Genomic DNA, 18,906 nt, shown 5'->3' on the forward strand with positions numbered 1-18,906 from the left:
ACCTTTGACTCCCTGTTGGCCAAGTGTATTCCACAAATAGCACTTCTGATTTGTGCTTCAGAACTTGCTGTGCCCCCAGCCAAGCTATTCCAGTACAGTTACAACACTGGCATATACCCAGCAATGTGGAAAACTGTCCAGATATGTCCTGGCCACAAAAGCAGGAAAAATCTAACTCCATTAATTACTGCCCCATCAGTCTACTCTTGAACATCAGCAATGTGACTAAAGGCATAATTAACAGGTCAACAAGCGGCAATTGCTCAGTAATAACCCGCTTAGGTTCTGCCAGGACTACTCATTTCCTGACCTCATTTTAGCCTTGGTTTAAACATGGATCAAAGAGCTGAACTCCAGAGGCGTGCTGAGAGTGACTGTCCTTGACATCAAGGCAGCATTTGACCAAGCGTGGCAGCAATGAGAATTGGGCAATAACTCTCCACATGTTGGAGCAATACCTGGCACAAAGGAAGATGGTGGTTGGAGGTCAATCATCTCGGCTCCAGGACATCTCTGCAGGAGTCCTTCAGGGTAGTGTCCTAGATCATAGAAAGAATCATAGAAACCATACAGTACAGAAAGAGGCCATTCGGCCCATCGAGTCTGCACCCAACCATCTTCAGCTATTTCATCAATAACCTTCCTTCCATCATAAAGTCAGAAGTGGAGCTGTTCGCTGATGATTACACAATGTTCAGCACCATTCACAACTCCTCAGTTGTTGATGCAGTCCATGTCCAAATGCAGTAAGACCTGAACAATATCCAGGCTTGGGCTGACAAGTGGCAAGTAACATTCATGCCACACCAGAGCCAGGCAACGACCATCTCCAACAAGAGAGAAGTCAACCATCTCCCCATGTCATTCAATGACAATACTGTTGCTGAATCCTCCACTATCAACATCCTGTGGGTCACCATTGACCATAAACAAAACTGGATGAGTTATCTAAATACTGTGGTTACAAGAGCAGGTCAGAGGCTAGGAATTCTGTAGAGTAACTCACCTCCCGATTTTCCAAGGCATCTACCATCTACAAGGCACAGTTCAGGAGTGTGATGGAATACTCCCCACTTGACTCGATGAATGCAGCCCCAGCAACACTAAAGATGCTTGACATCATCCTAGACAAAGCAGCCCACTTGATTGGCACCCCATCTACCACCTTCAAAGTTCACTCCTTCCACCATCTACAAAATGCACTGTGATAACGCGCCAAAATGTCTTCTGTGATGTAACACACAAATAGCTAGGTAAAATAAAGATAGTAGGCAGAATTCATTACAATTAGGACCTCACGCTTTAGAATTGAGAAAATGGTTACAGTGCAGTAGATAGCCATTCCACCCAGAAGCCATCACAAATATATACATGAGTATAATTAAAAACAACTCTGATTGTAACTTGAAACAGACATTGCTTCATATGGTAGCATCCTCTGGAATTTCCCTGCCTTCATTGGAAATAGTTATTGATAAGGATTACCTTTTCAAGGTAGACAAGGACTACCTTGTGATTTATATAAACGATCTGGAAGAAGGTGTAAGTGGGGTGATCAGTAAGTTTGCGGACGACATGAAATTGGCTGGACTTGCAGATAGTGAGGAACATTGTCAGAGGCTACAGAAGGATATAAATAGGCTGGAAATTTGGGCAAAGAAATGGCAGATGGAGTTCAATCCAGATAAATGCGAAGTGATGCATTTTGGTCGAGCTAATGTAGTGGGGAGCTATATGATAAATGGCAGAACCATAAAGGGTGTAGATACGCAGAGGAACCTGGGTGTGCAAGTCCACAGATCCTTGATGGTGACGTCACAGATGGAGAAGGTGGTGAAGAAGGCATATGGCATGCTTGCCTTTATAGGACGGGGCATGGAGTATAAAAGTTGGGGTCTGATGTTGCAGATGTATAGAACGTTGGTTCGGCCGCATTTGGAATACTGCGTCCAGTTCTGGTCGCCACACTACCAGTAGGACATGGAGGCTTTAGAGAGAGTGCAGAGGAGGTTTACCAGGATGTTGCCTGGTATGGAGGGGCTTAGTTATGAGGAGAGATTGGGTAAACTGGGGTTGTTCTCACTGGGAAGATGGAGGATGAGGGGAGACCTAATAGAGGTGTATAAAATTATGAAAGGCATAGATAGGGTGAACGGTGGGAAGCTTTTCCCCAGGTGGGTGGTGACGTTCATGAGGGGTCATAGGTTCAAGTTGGCCGGGGGGGGGGGGGGGGGGGGGGGAGGTTTAACACGGATATCAGAAGGACATATTTTACACAGAGGGTGGTGGGGGCCTGGAATGCGCTGCCGGGCAAGGTGGTGGAGGCGGACACACTGGGAACGTTTAAGACTTATCTAGATAGCCATATGAACGGAGTGGGAATGGAGGGATACAAAAGAATGGTCTAGTTTGGACCAGGGAGCGGCGCGGGCTTGGAGGGCCAAAGGGACTGGTCCTGTGCTGTATTGTTCTTTGTTCATCATTTTGAATGTCTTATCGCTTTAAGGAATTTTAGAAAAGGTCGTTCAATCTGGAATCTAGTGCCGTTACCTATTAAGAAGGTATCCTTGAAATTTAGCTCAATGTATTATGAAAGGCTAGTAAGACTTTTGAATGTCAGAATTGAACATCATTAGACACCTGGTACAAAAGACAAATGCTGTATGAATGAAGCTGGAGAAAAAAAAGCGTTAAAAGTCACTATTTTCTGTTAAAAGTTTTAAATTGCTTCGTGAAAATATAGAAGCAAGTGAAATTAATTAGGATTGATATTAAAACATATTATAAGGATATATATTGACCAGATACTTGCTCATAGCGTTCATATAAGACCATCCTCCACTATTAAATAAGTGGTGAAAAGGGAGGAGCTTAATCAAGGGAGCTGCATCCATGGCCATTAGAAAAGATACAAGTCAGTTTAGAAGAGTATAAAAATGCAAGTATTGTGGAAAGGTTTAAGAAGAATTGAGAACCCTGCAATGTTTCTCAGGTTGTTGAACAGTTGGACATCTGAAACAGACTTTTTTTGTCCTGTTGTACAGGAAACTGAAACACTCGGGAATTTAAGGTAATACTTTAAATATTTCATGGATGTCCTGAAGAGACTTTAACTTGTAGCATTGTATTTTAGAGTATTTTTCATGGATTCTATATTAGAACTAAGACAATGATTTCGATCATGCTATAGATTATAATGCTGTGATGTACTTATCCACTTTTGAGCATATTGCATGTTAAATGATTCTTTAACAAATTTGTAAATAAGTAAAATATAATGTTGCAATCAACATGAGAACCCATCTCTCTGTATTTTCTGAAATAGGCAAATTACAATTCTTTGAAAAGAAACTCCCTTCCCACCAACCCTTATAATATCTGGGCAATTATAACCTAACTGATAATTATTTTAAAGGCCATTTGGAAGTAAATAATGTCTCTTGAAAATTATTTTTGAGAGAGAGGTAGTTCACTTTTTCATAACCATAACAAGTGTGTGTGAGAAGAGGCTATTTTAAACTGAAGTGAGGGTGATTATTAGGGAAGTGCTTCCGATCTGGGGTAGCCCTCAAAAGGGGTTTGGGTTATATCTGCTTCGCTTTGACAGCATCTTCCAAACCCATGACCTCTATCACCTAAAGGACAAGGGCAGTAGATACATAACAACCTGCAAGTTCCCCTCCAAGTCACACACCATCCTGACTTGGAAATATATTGGCATTCCTTCATTGTTGCTGGTTGAACGTCCTGGAACTCCCTCTCTGATAGCATTGTACTTACATCACATGGATTGCAGTGCTTCAAAAAGGCAGCTCACAACCACATTTTAAAAAATTGCTCCATTTCCTCATTATTTTCTTCCAGAGAGAGATCGCCAATTCTGAAATTATCGGATATCTTGCTACGTATATGATGAATTCTGTCCTTTATTCAGCAGGTTAAGGGCTGCTTGATGCATAAGCGCGTGGGAGATCTACTATATCAGGACCAAACCAGCCACAAAATTCAAGGGAGCTCGGGATTGGAAAGAACAGGTTTACACTAGAATGGATGGGAAAGAGCCAGATTATGTATAATGGTGGAAAAAAGGAACAAAGACAGAAGAGAAATACTATTATTCAGCAAGGAATGAGAGAAATATTTGAAGTTTTTTTTATTTACGGGTTGTGGGCATCAGTGGCAAGGGCAGCATTTATTGTCCATCCCCAGTTGCCCTGGTGGGCTGCCTCCTTGAACAAGTGCTCCTGCTGTGCTGCAGGTTCACCAATACAGCTGTCAGGGAGAACGTTCCAGGATTTGACCCAGTGACAGTGATGGAACAGCACTATGTTTCTAAGTCAGGATGGCGTGTGACTTGGAGAGAACTTTCAGTTGGTGGTGTTCCCACGTGTCTGCTGGCCCCTTGTCCTTCTCGATGGTAGCGGTCATGCATTTGGAAGGTGTTGCCTAAGGAAACTACAGTGCACCTTGTAGATGGGACACACTGCTGCCACTATTAGTTGGTGGTGGGAGTGAATGCTTGTGGGAGTGAATATTAGCTGAAAGAGTGCCAACCAAGTGGGCTGCTTTTATCCTGGATGGTTTCAAGCTTCTTGAGTGTTGTTGAAGCCGCACTCATACAGGCAAGTGGAGAGTATTCCATCACACTCCTGACTTGTGCCTTGTAGATGATGGACATGCTTTGGGGAGTCAGGAGGCGAGTATTCGCCTCATGATTCCTAGCCTCTGACCTGTGCTTGTAGCTGCAGTATTTTTATAGCTAGTCTAGTTCAGTTTCTGGCCATGGTAATCCTCAGGTTAATGATAGTTGGGGAGTTAGCAACGGTAATTTCATTAAATGTCAAGAGGCGATGGTTAAATTCTCTCTTGTTGCAAATGGTCATTGCCTGGCACTTGTGTGACATGAATGTTACTTGCCACTTGTCAGCCCAAGCCTGGATATTGTTCATGACTTGCTGTATTTGTACATGGACTGTTTCAGTAGCTGAGGAGTCATGAATGGTGCTGAACATTGTGTAATTATCAGCGAACATCGGCCCTTCTGATGTTATGCTGGAAGGAAAGTCAGTGATGAGGCAGCTGAAGATGGTTAGGTCTAGGACACTACTCTGAGGAACTCCTGCAGTGATGTTCTGGAGCTAAAATGATTGATGTCCGACCACCACAACCATCCTCCTTTCTGCCAGGCATGACTCCAACCATCTTATTCCTATTGACTCCAGTTTTGCTACGGCTCCTTGATGCCACACTTGGTCAAATACTGCCTTGATGTCAAGGGCAGTCACTCTCACCTCTTGACTTCAGCTATTTTGTCCATGTTTTAACCAAGGTTATAATGATGTCAGGAGCTAGTGACCCTGGTAAAACCCAGTTTGAGCATCAATGAGTAGGTTATTGCCGCTTGATATCACTGTTGATGACCCCTTCCATCACTTTACTGATGATCAAGAGTAGACTGATGAGGTAGTAATTGGCTGGATTGGAATTGTCCTGCTTTCCACGTTACCTGGTAGATGCCAGCATTGCTGTTGTACTGCAACAGCTTGGTTCAGGACACAGCAAGTTCTGGAGCTCAAGTCTTCAGTATTGTCAGGGCCTATAGACTTTGCAGGATTCAGCATCTTCAGCCATCTCTTTACATCACATGGAGTGAATCAAATTGGCTGAAGACTGCTATGTGGCACCGTGGCAAACACCAATGCATCACAGTGCCAGGGACCAGGGTTCGATTCCAGCTTCGGTTGACTGTCTATCTGGAGTTTGCACCTTCTCCCCGTGTCTGCATGGGTTTCCTCCGGGTGCTTTGGTTTCCTCCCACAGTCCAAAGATGTGCGGCTTAGGTTGATTGGACATGCTGAATTGCCCCTTAGTGTCAGGGGATTAGCAGGGTAAATGCAAGGGGTTACTGGTCTAGGACCTGGGTGGGATTGTTGTTGGTGCAGGTTTGATGGGCCAAATGGCCTCCTTCTGCACTGTAGGGATTCTATGTGATGCTGGTGACCTGTGGAGGAGGCAGAGATGCATCATGCACTTGGCACTTCTGACTGAAGATTGTTGTGAATGTTTTCAGTCTGAACTTGTGCACTGATGTGCTCATTGAGGGTGGGGATAGTTGTGGTTCCACCTCCTCCAGTGAGTTGTTTAATTGTCCACCACCATTCACTACTGGATGTGGCAGAACCCATGTTGATAACATACAATACCTGAATGGTAATTTCAAGGTACTTGCACTCTCTCATTGTAAAAGCTGAATATTTCAAATTCTAACAACATTAATATGGTTTCTCTGAAGGAAAATGGTTTTACTGGTGCCAGATTCAGTTTCAGTCTTTTGCCATAGTCTGTTATCGATACAAACTGATTTGAGATGGTTAACATTGTTGACACAGTAAGAAGTTTAACAACACCAGGTTAAAGTCCAACAGGTTTATTTGGTAGCAAAAGCCACACAAGCTTTCGAGGCTCTAAGCCCCTTCTTCAGGTGAGTGGGAATTCTGTTCACAAACAGAACTTATAAAGACACAGACTCAATTTACATGAATAATGGTTGGAATGCGAATACTTACAACTAATCCAGTCTTTAAGAAACAAAACAATGGGAGTGGAGAGAGCATCAAGACAGGCTAAAAAGATGTGTATTGTCTCACGGGCATTCGGCCTCTGATATTCGGGTAAGCGTTCTCCAAGGCGGCCTTCGCGACACACGACGGCGCAGAGTCGCTGAGCAGAAACTGATAGCCAAGTTCCGCACACACAAGGACGGCCTCAACCGGGATATTGGGTTCATGTCACACTATTTGTAACTCCCACAGTTGCGTGGACCTGCAGAGTTTCACTGGCTGTCTTGTCTGGAGACAATACACATCTTTTTAGCCTGTCTTGATGCTCTCTCCACTCCCATTGTTTTGTTTCTTAAAGACTGGATTAGTTGTAAGTATTCGCATTCCAACCATTATTCATGTAAATTGAGTCTGTGTCTTTATAAGTTCTGTTTGTGAACAGAATTCCCACTCACCTGAAGAAGGGGCTTAGAGCCTCAAAAGCTTGTGTGGCTTTTGCTACCAAATAAACCTGTTGGACTTTAACCTGTTGTTAAACTTCTTACTGTGTTTACCCCAGTCCAACGCCGGCATCTCCACATCATGACTAACATTGTTGATGCAGGAACAACTTATAACAGGTTTATAATTAAATGTAAGATTACATACTTGCAGTAATATTTACGTTCTAAAAGAGCTTAGATCTGAGCTGTTGCTTGTGGAATCACTTAGCTAGTCAATTACTTGCTGTTTGGCATACAAGTAGGTCCTGTGTTGTAGCTTCACCATGTTAACATCTCATTTTTACATATGCCTGGTGATACTCCCGGCATGCTCTCCTGCACTCTTTATTGAAGACAATTGCAAGGCTACAGGCTGAAAACAGAGGCATAGGACTAATTGGATAGTTCTTTCAAAAAGCTAACACAGGCACAATGGGTCAAACAGTCTCCATCTCTGCTGCACTGTTTTAAGGACATCAAGAACCAACAACGGGATAGACTTGAAATATATATGCACAGTTGCACAAAGCATTAGATATGAAACCAGGGACCTAAAAGCACCAAGGACCATTAGGAGGTATGACCGTCCTTCCAACGTAACGGCATAAGTGGTGGATGTTTCCTGACAATTGCACAATATTCAGTATCATTTACAACTCCTCAGGTACTGAAGTACTCCATACCACTGTGCAGCAAGATCTGGTCAATATCCTGACATATGCTGCAACAGCAAGTAACATTCACACCATACCCGTGGTAGGCAATGACCATCTTGAACAAAAGAATCTAACCATCTCCCCATGATGTTTAAGGGCATTACTATTTCTGAATCTCCCATCATCAATATTCTGTGGGTTGCCATTGATCAGAAATCTAAGTGGACCCACCATATAAATACTGTGATTACAAGTGCAATCTTTATTCTGAGGCTGGGAATACATGCCTGGATAAATGCAGCTCCAACAAGAAGCTTAACATCAGTCAGCACACTTGATTGGCACCCCATCTACCCCCTTATATATTAATTCCATACAACACCAGCAGATGTGGCTGCAGTGTGTACCATCTACAAGATCAACAACACCAACTTGCCATGGTTCCTTCGACAGCACCTTCCGTACCCGTGACGTCTACCACTTAGAAAAACAAGGAAAGCAGATGCATGGTTAAATCCCATTCAATTCAGATACCATCCTGCTCCTTCACTGTCACTGGGTCAAAATCCTGGAATGCCCTCTTTAACAACACGGTGGGTATATCACATGGACTGCAGAGGTTCAAGGCAGTGACTCACCACCTTCTCAAGGGAAATTGGAGATGGACAATTAATGCTGGTCTTGCCAGTGACACTCATCTCATGGACAAATAAAAAAGTCACAGGTACAACATTCTTAAATACCATCAGCAGGAACAACATCACAGCTTTAAGGAAAATTCTTTCAGCCATGCTTGAACTGGGAAAATACATTCCCAGGTAAAAGATCTTTAGGAGGAACAAAGAAAGGGAAAAGGAAAGATAGGTGGCATTACTAAGGTCACCAAAGATAGAATTTTATTGAAGGTAATGTTTAGAGCAAGTCTCTCTGAATTTCACGGAAATAAATAAGAGTTGGACATTAATTATAAGGTGATAAATTGTGAGAAACTATTGCAGGAAGAGGATTTGTATCCATTAACCTGGGGAAAAAAAATTACAGTACCATCAGTGGTCAAAATAGGAAGTGGTTTATAGAATATATTCAAAACTGCTGATAGTACTAAGTATTTTCACATATCTAATGTGGGAAGTTGTAGTATAAGAATCTGGACAAGGTTCATGACCAATTGCTGATATAAGGTTCAAATGCTACTACCTTCTTTATTTCCAGTTGAAGTTGTGCCTGATAATGGGCCTTTGTCTCAGTCATTTCTTTCTCCAATTCCTGTACATGAGGGTCTGGCCTCCTCTTCTCTTCTTCAGCAAACCGTAACGCAGATTTCAGCTCGTCAACTTCCCGATTCAGATTCTTCAATTGAGACTCACAGTCACCCACCCTTTCTGCTGCATGGCTTTTTGATGTCAACGTATCCCTCATATCTTCGAGCTGCAGTTCCACGTCTTGACGCAAAGCTCTCTCTTCCTGCAGCAACTTTTGAAGTTCATGAAGCATTGAGGCATGGTCACTCTGCTCCCGGCTTCGTTCGTGTTGCTGGGTAATGATGCGAGCTTTGGCCTCGGCGAGCTGTTCTTGGACTTTAGTAATCTCTGCTTCATATTTGGTGCTTTCTTCTTCAAACCTCTGGGTCAAGTCTTCCAGCTCTTGCCTCATTTTCTTCTTGTCTGTTAAATAGGAGGCCTCCATTCGTGATTTCTCCTGTGTGACAGTTGCCAAAGCATTGGTCAGCGTTGCCAACTGACTCTTCAACTGTATCATTTTATCAGTATCACTGTGGCTCTGCTGTTCCCCACTCCCAACACTGATACCACTTTCAGAACCATTGGCTTCCTCAGATTTTGGGGAAGAGGTTCCTCCAGCCACCAGCTCCACTGAGCTTTTGTCTTCATCATTTAATTCTCCTTTGGTGCTATTGGTCAAACTAGCTGCCGTGTCCATACTATTCATTGTCCCTGCACTGTCCTCACTATGGACTGAGCTCTGGTCATCTCCAAGGTCAGAGGCTGTACTTCCAGGACCTACATTCTGTAAACTTTTATCCACCTCTTGTGATACAGAGAGGACTTTCAAACTGGCCTCCAATGCCTCCTTTTCTTTGATGAGGCTTTTGTAAGCACGGACAACATCTCTCATACGTGTCTGGTATTGGAACAGCTGCTTCTTTTGTGCTTCAATTGTATCCAAAAGCTCTTTCTTACTGGGGCCACCACCAAAGTTCACACCAAACTTCTCCATGTCAGTTCAAAGTAGATCTCAAAGTAAGGAATCCATCTGCAACAAGGAAGAAAATAAATATTATTTGATAAAAATCTGTCAATCTCATGTACTCAGTTTCAATATAGTGAAACAGTAGGCAGCTGAAATTTGACATTTGTTTTATCTCTGTAGGACAGGAGGGAGAGGCATTAAAGAACTAACTCAGATAGCAGAGGTCAGTCAGGAAAGGAGCAGAAAATCAGGGGGGAAAATGAGCCAGAGTGTATCAGCCAAATCTTCTACATCCTTTCCAATTTTCATTAGACTTAATTTCAATATTTTCAGGATAAGGGGGAAAGCAGAGGATGTACTTAAGATCTTTGGGTTTTCAAAAAGCATTTGATAAATTGGTTATTACACAAAATTAAGAAGGGGTATTATATTAGTATGGGTTTAGATTTAGTTAGTGGACAGGAAAAAGGAACTAGGAATAAATGTTGGGTATCAGGCTGTAACTAGTTAGTTACCACAAGGATCAGTGTTTTGGTCACAACAATTTAAAATCTTTTATCAATGATTTAGATGTGGAGACCAGTGTAACGGATCCAAGTTTGCTGATGGGAAAGAAACATAGAAAGTAGGAGCAGGATTAAGTCATTTGGCCCTTCAAGCCTGCTCCGCCACTCATTATGATCATGGTTGATCTTCTATCTCAAACCCATACTTCCCGCTCTCTCCCCATACCCCTTGATGCCTTAGGAGTCCAGAAATCTATCCATTTCCTTCTTAAATAGATTCAATGACTTAGCTTCCAGTCTTCTGTGGGAGAGAATTCCACAGGTTCACCATCCTCTGAGTGAAGACATTTCTCCTCACATCAGTCCTAAATGGCCTACCCTGTATCTTGAGACTGTGACTTCTTGTGCTAGGCCCCATAGCCAGTGGAAACAACATTCATGCATTCAGTCTGTCCAGCCCTGTAAGAGGTTTATACTTTTCAATGAGATCTCCTCTCATTCTTCTAAACTCCAGTGGATACCGGTCTCGTGAACTCAATCTCTCCTCATATGACAATCCTGTTATCCCAGGAATAGGTCCGATAAACCTTTGCTGCTCTCCTCTATGGCAAGTATATCCTTTCTTAGGCAAGGACACTAAAACTGCGCACAATACAGTGTGCATGAATGGTGTTACCAAAGCCACATCCTTGCTCCTGCACTCAAGTCCTCTTTCAATGAAGGCCAACATTTCATTTGTCTTCCCAATTGCTTGTTGTACCTGCATGTTTGCTTTCAGTGACTGGTGTACAATGACACCCAGGTCCCTTTGTATGTCACCATTTTGCAATCGATCACCATTTAAATAATATTTCACCATTCTGTTTTTCCTACCGAAGTAGGTAACATTGATCCATGTTATAATGCATCTGCCATGTCTTTGCCCACTCACATGATTTGTCTAAATTGCCTTGAAATTCTCTTTACATCCTTCTCACCACTTATATTTGCAGCAAGTTTTGTGTTGTCAGCAAACTTGCAAATATTACATTAGGTTCCTCATCCAAATCATGGATATTATGAATGGCTGGAGCCCAAGCACTGATCCCTGTGTGACCCCACTAGTCACTGTCTACCATTTCGAAAAAGAACCATTTATTTCTACCCTCCATTTTCTGTCTGCTAACCAACACTCAATCTATGCCAGTATATTACCCCCAATCTCATGTGCTTTAATTCTGCATGTTAACCTCTTGTGTGGGACTTTATCAAAAGCTTTCTGAAAATCCAAATGCACCACATCCACTGTTTCTCCCTTATCTATTGTGCTAGTGATATCCTCAGAACACTCCAGCAAATTTGTCAAACATGATTTCCCTTTCCTAAGTCCATGCTGACTTTGTCTAATCCTCCTGATATTTTCTAAGTACCCTATTATCATATCCTCTATATAATAGACTTGAGTAATTTTCCCTTCTACCGATGATAGGTTAACCAGTCTGTTATTCTGATTTCTCCCTCCTCTTTAAATAGTGGGGTTACATCTATCATCCTCCAATCTGCCGGAACTGTTCCAGAATCTAAAGAAGTTTGGAAGGTGACAACCAAAGCATCCACTATTTCTATGATTTCCTCTTTAGTATTCTGGGATGTAGATCTGGTCTTGGGGATTTATTGGCTTTGAGACCCATTAATTTCCCCAGCACTTTTTTTCAGTAATACTAATTTCCTTGCAATTCCTCCTTCTCACTTGACCCATTGGTTCTCTAACATTTTTGGAAAGTTACTTGTGTCTTCCTCCATGCAGACAAAACTAAAGTTCAAGCTCAGATGCCCTGCCATTTCCTTGTTCTCTATTATAAATTCTCCCATTTCGGACAGTTAGAAACCTACATTTGTCTTCACTAATCTTTTTCTTTTTACATATAAGAGCTTTTCAGTCCTCTATTTTTTCCTTCTTAATCAATCCCTGGGTCCTCCCTAACTCAATTCTAAACTGTTCCCAATCCTCTGGTTTGCTACTTTTTCTAACAACTTTTTATGATTCCTCTTTGGATCGAATACTATCCTTAATTTCTTTTGGTAGCTGTGATTGGGCCACTTTTCTTGTTACATTTTTGTGCCAAAAAGGAACGTATAACTGTTGCAAGCATACATTTGTTCCTTAAATATAGGCATTGTCTATCCACCATCATGCCTTTTAATGAAGTTCCCCAATTTATCTTAACCAATTTTCCTTTGTTTAGATTTAGGACTGTAGTTTCAGATCCGACTTCTTCATTCCATCATAATAAACAATTCTATCACATCATGGTCACTATTCCCTAAAGGACCCCGCACAAGAAGATTATTAATTAACCCCTCTCATTTCATGATACCAAATCTAGGATAGTATGTTCCCTAGTTGGTTCCTCGACATATTGGTCTAAAAAACCCCATCTCATACACACTCCAGGGGTGAGATTTTCCAGCTCCGCCTATTGTCAGGATCATCTAGTCCCACTGAAAGTTAATGGACTTTTGGCGGGTTGCCAAATTTCCCACAGCGAGTCCCACCATGATGGAGATAGAAAATGCTGGCCCAGGAATTCATCAGCCACAGTATTATTGCGAATTTGGTTTGCGCAATCTATACATAGGTTAAGTCACTTATCATTGTTGCAGCACCTTTGTTACATGCATCTCTAAATTTCCTTTTAATTCATTTCCCTACCATACCACTACTGTTTGAAGGCCTATAGACAATACCCACTACTTTTTTCTGCCCCTTGTTGCTTTAGTTCCACCCAGACTGATTCTACATCTAGATTTTCTGCCAATACCCTCTCCCGCTATTGCACTTATTTCATCCTTAACTAACAACACCACCCCACCACCTTTTCCTTTTTGCCTGTCCTTCCTAAATAGAATAGTCTTGGATATTCACTTTTCAGCCTTGCAGCCATGTCTTCATAATCGCAATCGTATTGTGCGTATTTATATCAATTTGGCGGCACGGTAGCACAGTGGTTAGCACTGCTGCTTCACAGCTCCAGGGTCCCGGGTTCAATTCCCGGCTCGGGTCACTGTCTGTGTGAAGTTTGCACATTCTCCTCGTGTCTGCGTGGGTTTCCTCCGGGTGCTCCGGTTTCCTCCCACAGTCCAAAGATGTGCGGGTTAGGTTGATTGGCCAGGTTAAAAATTGTCCCTTAGAGTCCTGGGATGCGTAGGTTAGAGGGATTAGTGGGTAAAATATGTGGGGGTAGGGCCTGGGTGGGATTGTGGTCGGTGCAGACTCGATGGGCCGAATGGCCTCCTTCTGCACTGTAGGGTGTCTATGTTTCTATGTATTGTTATTGCGAATGCACCATACAGATACAGTGCCTTTAGACTTGTCTTTTTAACATTTTTATACATTTTATTTTGTACCATGGCTCTATTTGCTGCTAACCCTTGTTTCCCCCGCCTTCCTTGAAGCTGAACCATTCGTGGTGCTACAGACTTGACTTGAGCAACCACCTCCCCCAACAGGATCCAAAACTGAAAACTTGTTGGGAGAGGGAGATGGACTCACGGACTACCTGCTTAGTGCTTTTACTCTGCCTGGCGCTCACCCATTCATTTTCTGCCTGTGCATTTTTAACCTGTGGTGTGACCACCTCACTGTACATCTATCCATGAAGACCCCGTCCTTACGGTCCAATTGCAAGGATCCAAAATGTGGATTTCAACTGGAGACACACACATGGTCACTCTGGAAACTGGGAGTGTCCCTGACTTCCCACATTGGGTGCATTCCACATGGCCGAGCTACCCTGTCATGGCTTATTCTTAACTGACTCCCTAACTTTCATTTCCTCTAGTTTAGGGCATATTAAAAGCAGTAGAAATACTCACCAGGTCCTACTTACCGAGGCTGCTGCTTTTTTTCTGCAAAAGGTAGAAAAGGGAAAGTTCACCTCCTTCCCTCGTCACCAAACACCTCCTTAAGCACTCTACTGCAGCCCAAAGCAGCACTGTAACATGGCCTGCTTTTAAACTCTGAATCTAACTTCTGAAAACCTGTTTAAACCAGTTATCTAATTAATTAGTTGCAGCTACAAGCAGAGCCTGTCTGTCTTTGCACCTTCTCACCTTCTTCCAACTCAAACAGCAACTTTAGTTGCTAAATTAAAGGTCTAGGCTTTAGGTATAAATTAACCCGTAATTTAACCCTTAAATTTATTCATCATCAAACTCCAACTTAAGCACTATACTGCAGCCCAAAACAGCACTCCAGTGCAGACAGTTGTGAAGAAGCTGAAAGGAAGTTGTAAAATAACATAGACAGCTTAAGTGACTGTGAAAAGATGGGACAGATAGAATATCACGTGGAGGAATGTGAGGTTATCTGCTACGGTAGGAAAAATCGAAAAGCAGAACTTTATACAAGGTGAGAGACTAGCAAATGTTGACACATAGAGGGATATACAATTCGAAGAAAATTAACATGCAAGGAATTGTGAGAGCAATGGCTTGTAAGTTTTTATTATGAATGGATTGGAGTACAAAAGTGAAGTAGTCTTACTACAATTATAGAAGGTGTTGGTGAGACCACACCCAGGTTGTGTACAGTTTTGGTCTTCTTCCCTCAGGAGCGATATAATTATCTTAAAGAGCATGCAACAAAGACAATTCTTGGATTGAGGGGATTGTCTTATGAGGAGAGATTAAGTACAATTAGCCTATATTCCCTAGAGTTTAGAAGAATGAGCGAGATTGCAACGTACAAAATTCTTCAAAGAATTTAGCAAGGTAGATACTAAGATGATGTTTCCCTTGGATGAAGTGTCTAGAACTAGGGGCTTAGAGACTTAGAATAAGAGATCAGGCATTTAGGGCTATTGATGAAATAGTTCTGCTTTTCTATTTTCCCTACCAAAGTAGATAACTTCACATTTCATATTAGATGAATATTGTGAAGCTCCAGAATTCTCTACCTTAGAGAGATGCGTATGCTCAATCGGTAGGATGAAGAAAGGCAGTAAGAATTAAATGGTATAATTTTAGAGAGAAAACATAAACAGGGATACCTGCGGGTAGACCTATGCAAGTCTTTGAAGCTAGTTGGACAAGTTAAGAAAGCCATTGCTAAAGCATTTGAGAGCCTTGGTTTTATTAATAGAGTACAAAAGGAGGAAGTAATACTGGACTTTTATAAAACACTAGTTAGGCCCCAGATGGAATAGTTCTGGGCACCACACTTTAGGAAGGACATCATATCATTGGAGAGGAAGCAAAAGACATTTACCAGAATGGTACCAGGAACAAGGGGCTTTGTTATATGGAAAGACTGGAGAAATTTTAAGTTTATTTATTTGTGTCACAAGTAGGCTCACATTAACACTGTAATGAAGTTACTGTAAAAATCCCCTATTCGCCACATTCTGGCGCCTGTTCGGGTACGCGGAGGGAGAATTTAGTGTGGCCAATGCACCTAACCAGCACGTCTTTCAGATTGAGAAGGAAACTGGAGCACCCGGAGGAAACCCACGCAGACACGGGAAAAACATGCAGACTCCGCTGCTGCTTCACAGCGCGAGGGACCCGGGTTCGATTTCCAGCTTGAGCCACTGTGACCCAAGCTGGGAATTGAACCTGGGTTCCTGGCGCTCTGAAGCAGCAGCAGTGCTAACCACTGTGCCACTATGTCACCCAGAAACTGGGTTTGCTCTCTTAAAGCAAAGAAGTTTAAGAGGAGATTTGACAGAGTTACTGACACAGTTACTAGTAGAGTAACTAAGGAGAAACTATTTTCAGTGGAAGAAATTTTGGTAACCACAAAACAAACTTAAGGTGACTGACAAAAAAAATCAGAGGAACTATCATGAAGATATTTTTAAACAATTAATACGATACTGAATGCACTACCTGAAAAGGCTGTAGAAGCAAATTTTGATGGGTTGAATCGTTTCCTACTATACTGTATCATTTTATGAAACTATAATTGTCAATTTATATTACCATTAGCCCTATCGTCAACTGTATAGACCCTATGCTCTGAAATTCTCTCCCTGAACCACCACAATGTCTCCTTTTGCATGTTTGTTTTAAAACCTACCTCTCCAGCCAAGCTTCCAGTCACTTATTCCAATAGTGCCTAACTTGATTTAGTGCCAACTTTTCTCCAATTATGGTATGGACTGAAAATTGGTGAGCAGACAAGAAACAGAGTGGGAATAAATGGATCTTTTTCGGAGTGGCAGGCATTGACTAGTGAGATACTGCACGGATCAATGCTTGGGCCCCAGGTATTCACAATACATTTCAGTGATTTGGATGAAGGAACCAAATGTAATATTTCCAAGTTTGCTGACAAAATAAAACTTGGTAGGAATGTGAGTGCTGAGGAGGATATTAAGAGGCTTTCAAGGTGATTTAGACAAGTTGTGAGGGGACAAATACACAGCAGATGCATTATAATGTGGATAAATGTGAAGTTATTCACTTTGAGGAAAAACGAATGGCAGGGTATTGTTTAAATGGCGATGCTAATTTATAAAGGGAGCCGAGTGTCCTTGTACAGCAATCAATGAAAAGCAAGTACAAAAACAGAAAATGCTGGAAAATCTCATCAGGTCTCACAGCATCTGTGGAGAACAGAGCCAACGTTTCAAGCTGACGAAAGATCATCCAGACTCGAAATGTTGGTTCTATTCTCTCTCCACTGTCAGATCTTTGAGATTTTCCAGCATTTTCTGTTTTTCTTTCAGGTTCCAGCATCCACAGTATTTTGCTTTTATAATGAAAGCAAGTATGCAGGTGCAGCAAGCAGTTAGGAAGCCAAATAGTATGTTAGCCATCATTGCAAGGGGACTTGAGTAGATGAGAAATAATGTCTTGCTTCAGCTGTACATGGCCTTATTGAAAGCACACCAGGAGTATTGTGTGCAGTTTTGGTCTCTTTACCGAAGATAATATATACTTGCTATAGAGGGAGTGCAGTGAAGGTTCACCAGACTGATTCCTGCGATGGCAGGATTGTCATATGTATTCATTGATGTTTAGAAGAATGAGAGGGGATCTCATTGAAGTATTTATCTTTCTGAAAGGGTTCGACAGACAGGTTGCAGGGATGATGTTTCCTCTGGCGGGGAATGGGAAGGGGTCACAGTCTCAGGATACAGGGGAAGCCATTTAAGACTGAGATGATGAGAAATGTCTTTATTCAGAGGGTGGTAAACCTGTGGAATACATTACCACAGAAGGCTGTGGGAGACCATTTCACTGAATATGTTTAGCAAGAAAATAGATAGATTTCTTGACTCTAGAGGCATCAAGGTGTAAGGAGAGAGAGCGAGGGTATGGCATGGAGATAGAGGATCAACTATGACTGTATTGAATGGCGAAGTAGGCTACTCCTGCTCCGAGTTTCTACGTTATGTCACTATGCTCCTGTGAGGTGCCCAGGGGCTGTTTATTACATCGGGCATGCTTTATTTAGTAGCATTCTCACGTCTGAGTCACAACGTCATGAGCTCAAAGTCCTACTCTGGAGACTTGAGCACAAAAAAGGTGTCACTCCATTGCAATGTCAGAAGTGCAGTGCCAAGGGAGTGTGCAGCTTTGTTGGGAGGCAGTATGTATGGCATACTGCATTGTTGTGGGTGCTGTCTTTCAGACGAGCTGTTAGACAGGCTATCCTTTCTGTTGGATATAAGAGATCCCACAGCACTGTTTTGAAGAGGAATAGAGAGGTTCTGACCAACATCTCTCAATCAATCTCACAAAATGACATTATCTGATTATCATTGCTGCTTATGGTACCTTGCTGTGTGCTAATTGGCTACCGTGTTTCCTACAGTACAACAATAGCTACACTTGAGAAGTACTTTATTGGTTGTAAAGAGAAAAAAAGTGCTTTGGGGCATTCTGATGTTGTGAAGGGCGCTAGGTAAATAAATACAAGCTCTGACTTTCTACAAAAGACTTGGTCACAAATTGTCCTTTCACAAACTTAAGATGCCTTAAAAATGTTTTGTAGCCAGTGAAGCACTTTTCGAAACATAGCCACTATTGTATGGATCCCCCAAACCACACAGATGGCCAGATTATCTCCTGTAAGAGATGTTGGTAGAATATGAATTTAAGGACATTGACCAGAACTGGGGCGAGAATACCTTGCTTTTGTTCGAAACTGTCATAAGATCTTTTACAGCCGCCTGAGTCAGAGCCTCCCCTTGGCCAGGGCAGCAGCCTGGCAGTACCGGCTCTGTGGGACTCCTGACCCTCCGGCCCAAGGCTGTGCTTGGTCCACTGTCCGGACTCCAGCTTCCCCCCCTCTCCGCCCCCTCTCCCCAACTAAGCCGCTTCTCGTCGCTCACAAAGCAAACAGGCCCGATCCTCACCGAGGCGCTCCCGCTTCTCCAGGCCCGACTGCCGCCTTCAGTTCGGAGCCAGGCCGCCGAGGCCAGAATCCCTTCGCTGACGTCGCCAATGGAACAGGAAAGACGCCATCTTGAGAAGGTGATGGAGCTGAGGGTGAAAGGTCACCCTC

At 42.6% G+C, this 18,906-nt stretch overlaps 1 protein-coding gene across 3 annotated transcripts in view; it reads right to left on the reverse strand.

Annotated features, from left to right (window-relative positions):
• gcc1 (GRIP and coiled-coil domain containing 1) overlaps positions 1-18,897 on the reverse strand; it is a 30,913-nt gene extending 12,016 nt beyond the window's left edge. The window contains exons 1-2 of one of the 3 annotated variants that reach the window (XM_078235692.1): positions 18,758-18,897; positions 8,896-9,969 (exon numbers count right to left, since the gene is read on the reverse strand). In XM_078235692.1, coding sequence (XP_078091818.1) covers positions 8,896-9,933 — 1,038 coding nt within the window. In that variant the 5' untranslated portion in view covers positions 9,934-9,969; positions 18,758-18,897. Of the gene's footprint in view, positions 1-8,895; positions 9,970-14,267; positions 14,296-18,529 lie in introns of those variants that run through there. The other 2 variants (XM_078235693.1, XM_078235694.1) reach the window with 2 other exon arrangements.
• Positions 18,898-18,906: the final 9 nt, after the last annotated feature.

The sequence above is a fragment of the Mustelus asterias genome, chromosome 19, assembly GCF_964213995.1.
Source record: "Mustelus asterias chromosome 19, sMusAst1.hap1.1, whole genome shotgun sequence".
NCBI classification, from domain to species: Eukaryota; Metazoa; Chordata; class Chondrichthyes; order Carcharhiniformes; family Triakidae; genus Mustelus; species Mustelus asterias.